Here is an 8,763-nt window from a genome sequence, read left to right as displayed (position 1 = left end):
AGACATGTGGAACTAGCTAGCTACCCTTCTCTCCCTTGCCTTCATTTTTTTTTACCCCCACTCCCCCTCTTTATCCTCATGTTAAATGTCTCTGCTTGACTTCTTAACATATCACCCCAAAATTTGCCATGTTAAAGAGAAGAGTCAATTGAGAAAATGGACTTTCTTCCTAAGAGAACTTATTCAGCAGCCCCTTGTTACCAAGGCACATATCTCCATATTGTGCCTGGAACCCCTTCACTGACAGCCTTTAGGAAGGTGGCTGCCACATGGTTCTGTGAAGTCAAGTCAGGACATCCGGGTTTGCATGAGAGCTGAATGATAATGGAAAGGTTGATTTGGTTTGGAACTTCAAGTTGGGTTCCAAGTCAGTTTTGGCTGCCAAGAAAAGGATAAACAGTAGATCTCCACCATCATGAGAACATGGACAAAACTTCTCTCAGTCATTCAGTCGTATCTCAATATTAAGCTATTGACTGGAGTATCATGTCTGAGTGAGTGATTTGTAAACAAAATACATGAACAACCACAGATGGTTCACTAAATAAACTACCAGATTTGTGGAACTATTAAAAACTAGGCAGTAGAAAGAAAATTAACTGGCTTTGAAAGATGATTATGTTTTATCACTTGATAGTAGCAAGTTAAATAGCATGTGCCACTGTGTTAATAAGAATGTGTCTGAATGTGAGACTGCAAGCCATGAAAATGTATTAGGTGTTTTCTCTAACTGTTGAGACTTTGAACAGATTCATTGCTGTTTTTTTAGTATATAGGCTTCTAACTTTAAAAAGATGTTAACAGTTTTGACAAAGACAAAATCAGAGGCTGTTAGTTTGCAACCTTGGGAGTTATTTGGGTGTCCCTAGACGAAGGGCAGGGAGAGACCGAAGAAAGAGGCAGGTGATTCCAGGTTGGTAGGTGGCACGTTTTTTAAGAAAGGGTACCTACATACGGCTTGCCTTAGGCAGCTGCAGACAAGCAGATCTTTTCACCTGCCTGCTAAAATCTTAAAGTTTACGTAGAGGCCTTAATTGGGCTCAGTTACATATACCATAAAGGGGGTCTCAATTCCACCTTACTATCTCAAGGCTGTGTCCTTGGGCAGCTTCCAGTGTGAGGAAGGCAAGCAGAGCTCTCAATCCAAGGACGGGGAGGGGGTAAGAGCCTCTGATTGCCTGGGTCCAGCTTGTGGGTTAACTGGCAGTCACGTCCTCTCAATGACTCCCTCCAACACTTTACCTCTCATTATGGGCTCTTATAATCTCATGAGTCCCCCTCATCTGCAATGTGCCCTGACCAGCAAGAGGTTTCATTAGCATGGAGGTGGCTTGTTTGGCAGCTGTCTGGCTACATTTGAGACAGATGTAGCAACAATATAGGCACATGTAAGAGAAAACACTGATTAAGACAAGGATTCCCAAAATCAGTGACGATTTTTTTTTTTTATCAAGAGCCCCATGATCCAAGTCACTGATTTATTAAGTCTCCTAGGCTGGAGGTTAGGTCACTCAGGGCATTTATTTGTGTTTTTATGTGATTTAATAAAGGTGGCATATACATTAGCAGACTCATTAGGTATGAGCACACAATATTCTGTTTGGATAATTGCATAGGTGCCCCCTTGTGAGGCAGTAATAATGTCTAAGGCCATCCTCTTTTGGAGGACAGCATTTCTCATTAGAGACATTTCAGTGTTCAGTAAGGACAGGCTTTGTTGGCTATCGTTTAAGGCTTCCTGAGTGAATTTAGTAAGGGCTTCTGTGTGTGCTCTAACATTCTCCAGGTCAATGGAGGGAATAAAGAGGGAAGCCAAATGATCATACCAGTGAAAAGCAAAATGTGCACCTCTGGCCTTGAAGAGAGGGAAGTTGGCAATTTTTACTGTGGGTAGATTTTCTCCTGTGTCCAGGGAAAACCCTGGGTGCAGCAGCCCAACCACCCAGGTGGAAGCCACGGCCAAAGATGTGTGCTGCGTGATATTGAGTCCCATTCAGTGTTACCCGGTAAATACCTGGGAGGTGTGACCAGTCACTATCAGTCACTATCCTTTTATATGACAGAATAACTACACAGCTCCAGTGATACCCATCCCATATTCTTGGTACAATTGAGTTGGTTCTCTTTAGAGTGATTTCTGTTTCTAACATAGGGCTGCCTGGGTGTTCACATGTCCATATCCTGTGGTAAATCCATAAATCCATTCCAAATCTGAACATAGCCACCCATAGCTCTAATGGTGGTATTTCTGGGACCTTTCTGGTCAGTAGTCTGATGGGCTGCCTGTTGTAGTTTGATTGGCAGAAAAAGAATACCATGACCCATGTTACTGATGATGTGTGCCACAGGCCAGGTTTTTGAATCACTCGAATTAAGAATCCTAGTTGTAGCTTGTTCTTCCTTAATGTACTGCTTTGGGGCTTTCCAGTCCCCTTCCTGGAGCAGTGATCCCTACCATGGCAATCCTGATGAGCTAGAGAGGGGAAGCTGCCCACATACCCAACAACTGGATTGATTACTTTGCTGGGCATTCTTTGCAGGCCCACCGTAGAAAGGAGGGGTCCATCCTGTGACTGGGCACCATAGGAAAAGCAGAAGTCTAAGGTCAAAAAAGACATTATTTAGTAGGAACTTGTATGGGGAGGTCTTCTCTTCTATAAGAATTACACTTGTGGCCTAATCCTTAGATGTTAATGTGGCTGCAGATTTAGGAACTTGACCTAGTTGTGCAAACCATACATGTTGGCCGGCCTGTGAGGGAGGAGGGAGGCAGCACTGTCAGGTATGAAGAGTTGGACCAGGGGCAGGGTATTCCAGACCAGGTCTTTTACTTTCTGGCCAACCAACATACTTTAAAAAGATGCCTACTATATTTTTTGCTAGTATTTCTGATTGTTTTTAGCAGATTTTTTTACGATAACTAACCAAGTTCCAGAAATATAGAAATCAGTTGGTTCTTTTCAGTGGACTTACTTTCTCTGCTGTAGAATTCTCAAATTAAACTGAATGAGCCCTCAGATCTTTTTTACTTTGTATCCTGATATTACTTTCAATAAAAAATTTGTAATTTAGTAAAATTAATTATTTTGAACTAATAAGCTCAATTAGACTTTATTTATTTACTTCAGCTAGATTGGCATGTTGTGTTAATGCTTAAATATGTAGGGAATTCGTTTCTTTTGAAATTGTTGAAAACACATGGTTGATTGAGGCTTGCTAAAACAGAAATATTCTGTATATATCTGTAATACTATTTTTATGTCTTTATCATATATCACATCTAAATTATTCTATAGTTATGTAGTCCTTTCCTCCTTGTATCCTTATAACTGCTTTGGATTTTGTTTAACATACTGTGCTACTTCCTTTCATTATATTTAATTTTGTATTTGATTAATTTTGTCCCCTGAAATATCATATGCTTTTCTGTCTGGCAACTTGGTAGTAATAGTAGTAGTTGTTGTTGTTATTATTATCATTATTCTCTGTTCTTTGAGGGGACAAAGGAGAGCCTGGTATATACTGCCTAATAAAACCCTGTTTTGAGTCTATGATAACATGTACCTTGTTTTTTTTTTCTGAGATAATACACATAAGGACATGGTATCAGAAATATCCTTGATGTTAAAAATCTCTATTAGCAAAAACCTCTTCCACAACCATAATATACTAACTTGGAAAATTGTTATGATGTTTCTCCCCCTCAGGCTTTTGGGATGTGAAATTGATAAACATTACCTTTGTCTCAGATGGAAATGTTACAAAATTAAATGTCTTCAAAGAATCTGACAGACACACCAAAGACAAATTTTATTTCCATTACAAAGCAAGTCTTGCCTGTTTGGATTTACTATATATAATTAGGAGCTTACTAGAGTCTGATGAAGGCTATCTGTATATCACCACTATTGCAAAAGTGTACCTTTGACAATCGATATTTGGCGTGTAGAATAGAATTTAACTTTGTGTGCTACACATATCTTGATATTCAGAGATTGTCCAACTTTTGGTTTAAGGAAGTTTGATGGGGTTACTGTGGACTTCATTGTTCAAATGAAAAGTTCAGAAAAGAGAGTATAATGGAATTTGGAATCTATTCTTTCTGCTTTTGAATACAGTCCAGCTATTATATTAATACCAAGATGGATAGAACAGAGCTGGCCTTATGTGCAATTTTTCTTACTTTGAAGCAGGCTACATGAAGAATTTTTATGTTTTGTTTTTGAAAAGTAGGTAGATTATATTCTTGGTTCATCTTTGTTTTGCAGCGGTAAAATTAGAGGCCTCAGTCTCCTGTTGGCAGAACAAGCTCTCAATTTCTCACTGTCAAAATTCAATCTGATTTCTATCTTTTTCACTAAAAAGCTGTCAACAGCAAATAAGCATTCCCTATCAACGAGCTACATTCATTTCTGAGGTATACAAATTCCTCTCATGGGAGAGGATTCAAATAATTTAAGTTGTTTCTGACTTTTAATTTCTTTTCTGGGAAACAGGAAATGATATTAGCATGGACTTTAACTGCAGTCCAAAATGAAAGGAGAAAAGACACGCACGGACACTCTTCAGGGTGACATTTCCAGTACCTTTATGTCTCAGAGTACAGCATGTTTACAGCGCATAAAACTGTGTTTCCATCTGCATTCTTGTTTGCAGCTAGTCATCTAATCTGAGCTGTAGCTTCATGCTTTTAAGATGCATTAATACAAACTCATTTTTTTTAGAAGCAGACTTGCTCTTGGAATGTATATTGCCAGCATAAAAGTAGGAAATGCCTCTGAAATAAAAATATTTTTCTTTCTTAGAATTTAGTTTCGGAAGTGGCCTTTTCTTTAGAAAGATATGAAATTCTAGGTATTATCTTGTCCCCTTATTTTTACTTTTATTGGGCTTATTTTATTTATGGAAGATGAGGGTTTAATAGAGTACATTGGTTTGTAGCTAAACATTTATGCTGAGCATATGCATTACTTTGGTTACAGAACTTCATTAAAGAGACTTGTAAAAATGCGAGCTTTTGGTTTTAAACTGTAAATTTCATTATCTTTCATTATCCCCTGCCAGTTCATGCAGACATTCACAATCTCAAAATCTTATGATTGGGATAAAAGTGGTAGGCATGGTATACACATACAAATAAGTAAGCTACCTATCACAGTTAAAAACAAAACTCCCTTTATGTGCAAATGCATTTGACAGTATTTAGAAAAGAAGAGGAATTTAAGAAGTAGATTTAGAGTGAGCTAGAAATCTACCAAAAAGGTTATCAGATGACTTCCAGGACTTTAAAAGTCTTCCCACTTTTCGTAGGAGTATTCTGATTAGTGTGAATACTGGGTGATGTTGGAGGCTCAGTGTGATCCTGATCCGGTGTTGGAACTATTGGATTGTGATATACTGGAGGCTGAGTTACAAAAACCTCCTTAGGTGGTTCTGCAGGCTGGGTTAAGGTCTCCTGCATGACTGGAGAAGGTTCATCCTCCTTAGTGGGTTCTGGCCTTCTGGTCAGTCCAAGGTCCAATGGTTGAATTGTGACCTCAATCAAGGTTGGGTGGTGAGCCTGAACTTGCTCTGGATTTGGAAATGTCACCTCGGGGTATGGTGGTTGAATTGGGGCTCCTTGGTGAACTGGAAAAAGTTCAACATTTTCAGAGGGGGTTGGATACTGATCTGAAAATTCCTGCCGGACTGACAAAGGTTCCAACTGCTCAGAGGACACAGTAGACTGAGCCGAGGTTTCTTGTTGGGGTGAAGAAGTTTCAACCTCATTAGTTAACGCTGGAATTATGATAAGTGCAAGACCCACAGGTTTAACAGTGACATCGGGCCGCTGTAGAAGCTGAGCTTGATCCTGACCTCGAGGAGAAACTGTTGGCACAGGATGCTCTGCAGAGAAAACTACAGTCACATTAGAGAGCTCTGGAGACTGAGTTGGAGAGGATTCAACCTCACCAGGAGAGTCTGGATGCTGAGCTGTGGCTTCCTGCTGAGGTGGAGAAGGTACAACGTCAGGAGCTTGTGGATGCTGATCTGGAGACTCCTGCTGGCTTGTGGCAGGTGTAAATTCTTCTCCAGGATGCTCTGGATACTCAGCTGGGGTCTCCTCTTGTACTGAAATGTTTATTATGTGTACCAGCTTCTGGAGATTGGGCTGGAGCCTCCTGTTGAACTGGCAAAGGTTCAACCTCCTCAGGTGGCTCTGAAGGCAGCGTGGGGGCCTCATGCTGGGTTGTAGAAAATTCTGCATTAGTAAGGGCCCTGAGGGCTGAGCTGAAGGCTTGTGCTGATTTGGAGAAGGGCCCACCTCTGGAGTGGGTTCTTTCGTTATGGTAAGCTCCACATCTGCAGGTTTGACAGCGACACTGGATAAGTTTGAATGCTGAGCCTGAGGGTGACTTGGAGGTGAAACTGTCATTTCATCATGCTCTGGAGGTTGAGCTGGCTGTTCCTGTTGAGTTGGCGAATGTTCTACCTCCCCTGAAGAAGGCTCTGGAGGCTGAGCTGGTTGCTCCTGCAGGGTTGCAGAAGGTTCTATCTCCGCTGGAGATAGAGCTGGGATCTCCAGCTGGGTTGGAGAAGATTCTGCCTCATTAGGGGGCTCTGGAGACTGAGCTGAGGCTTTCTCCTGGGTTGCAGAAATTTCAGCTTCTCCAAAAGACTCTGAAAGCTGAGCTGGGGTCTCCTGCTGGGTTGCTGGAGGCTCTGTAGGCTCAGAACGCTGAGTTGGTTGTTCCTTTTCACTTGGAGAAGGCTCAGCTTCCACAAGAGGCTCTGGAGGCTGACCTGCGGTCTCCTGCTGGGTTGGAGAAGGTTCAACCTCCTCAGCATACTCTGGAGGCTGAGATGGGGTCTCCTGCTGGACTGGAGAAGGTTCAACCTCTTTGGTGACCTGTGGAGTTATGGTAAGTGTTAGATCCAGAGGTTTAACAGTGACATTGTACAAGTTTGACTGCTGAGCTTCATTTACCCCATGATGTGCTACTAGTCGAACTACAACCTCCTTACGTGTCTCCAAAAGCTGGGCTAGGGCCTCCTGAGGACTTGAAGTTTCTAGTTCCTCAGGGGCCTCTGAAGGCTGAGATGGAGCGTCCTGCTGAAGTGGAGGTGGTTCTACCTCTTCAGTGGGCTCTGGTTGCTGAGGCTGGGCCTCTGCCTGGGGTAAAAAAGATTCAACCTCCTCAGGGGTCTGTGGATGCTGAGCAGGGGGCTCTTGCTGGGGTAAAGATTCAGCCTCCTCAGTGAGCTCTGGATGACAAATTTGGGCCTCCTGCTGGGATGGAGAAATTTCAGCTTCCTCTGGGGGCTCTGGAGGTTCATCTGGGCCACCCAGAAAATCCCTAGGTAGGCTCTCCTGAGGATAAAAGGCATCCATACTGGGATCTAAATAATCACCCGGCAACTGTTGTTATAGACCCTGACTGTTTTTTTCAAATTGGCCTGTAGTTCCAACAACAACTTTGGCAAGCCAGTGATGCTGAACTAGATCTTTCTTCAGGTTTGGGGGAGAAACAATAAACTTCATTGGTTTTGAGCTCTTACTACCTAGAGGTGGAACAAGTATTTAAAATGACTGGTGACCTTCAGCCTGATCTAGACCTATGTTTTTAATCTTACTTTTGTGTCGAGAAGGCAGAACCAAGGACTGATTCTGATCCCAGTCTGGCACTGGAACCGCCTCTGGGATATTTTGATGTTGGGTTTTCTTGTTATTCAGATCCTGATGTGGAACAGCAAACTGATCTGGCCCTGTAGGCAGCTCTGCAACGGAATCTGTGTCCGGGTATGGAGCCTCAGTCTCAGTTAACTCCTGACGAGGCGGGGCCAACATCTGGACTGGAGACGAGGACGTCAAGTAATTAAAGCCCCCGGCTTCTGCCAGCGGTGTAAGGGCATGGGGCAATTTGGGAGGGGGGGTCTGAGACGTATGAAGACCAAGCCTCTGTCAGCCGCGGGCGGTTGGAGGTCACCTGGATGGGGCCCAGGGCCCACTCCGGAGGCTGAACTGCCTGGACTAGACGCCACACTCGTTGCCATGTGAGGAGGAGACGTGGGGCGCAGATGCGACATAACATGCGGCGGCTCCCAGGAGCAGTGACCCAGGCCAGTGAGGAACCGGAGCCACAACCTGCATCCGAGCTGAACCACTATGCCAGCGCCGACGCGAGCGCTCACGTTAGCAACTGCGCGCCCCTCCCCCGCCTAACGTTCCACCCGTTATTTATGACATCTTTAGTGGCCACACGCCTGACAAGAAAAGTAGCTGTCCAGCAAAATGAGCACCAGTTGGGTGGCGGGAGGGGAACACACCTTACAATTATTCGAAAATGTTGTGTATATATGTCCATGCCAATCTCTCACTTTGTCACAGCAGCTCGGTGGTTTGTGACCACCTAGAGGGGTGGGATAAGGAGGGTGCGAGAGAGGGAGATGCAAGAGGGAAGAGATATGGGAACATATGTATATGTATAACTGATTTACTTTGTTATAAAACAGAAACTAACACATCATTGTAAAGCAAATATATTCCAATAAAGATGTTAAAAAATAAAAAACAATAAAATAAAATAAAATGTCGCCATTTCCTCCAAACTCTCAGTATTCACATCTCATTATTAATTCACCACTCTATTATTAGGGGTTACCACTGAATCAGTGATGACTCCAGAACTTCTGTAGGAGGGGTTTGGGGCAGATGAGCAATTCATTCTGGGAAAGAGAGTCTAAAACCAAGTGAATGGCCCTTTACATTAGCATGGGAAAACT

The 8,763-nt window shown here is 43.0% G+C and overlaps 1 protein-coding gene across 1 annotated transcript; it reads right to left on the bottom strand.

The window, feature by feature from the left end:
- Positions 1 to 5,266: 5,266 nt before the first annotated feature.
- Positions 5,267 to 7,372, bottom strand: LOC137212589 (leucine-rich repeat-containing protein 37A3-like). Its single transcript, XM_067716080.1, has one exon. It carries the CDS (start codon positions 7,370 to 7,372, stop codon positions 5,267 to 5,269), a length of 2,106 nt encoding a protein of 701 aa, XP_067572181.1.
- Positions 7,373 to 8,763: the final 1,391 nt, after the last annotated feature.

Source organism: Pseudorca crassidens, chromosome 19 (genome assembly GCF_039906515.1).
Source record: "Pseudorca crassidens isolate mPseCra1 chromosome 19, mPseCra1.hap1, whole genome shotgun sequence".
NCBI lineage: Eukaryota > Metazoa > Chordata > Mammalia > Artiodactyla > Delphinidae > Pseudorca > Pseudorca crassidens.
This window is presented reverse-complemented; position numbering and strand designations above follow the sequence as displayed.

What these genes read in the sequence shown, in the direction of transcription:
- LOC137212589 (XM_067716080.1), bottom strand. Translation starts at nt 7,372, where the DNA reads ATGGATGCCTTTTATCCTCAGGAGAGCCTACCTAGGGATTTTCTGGGT.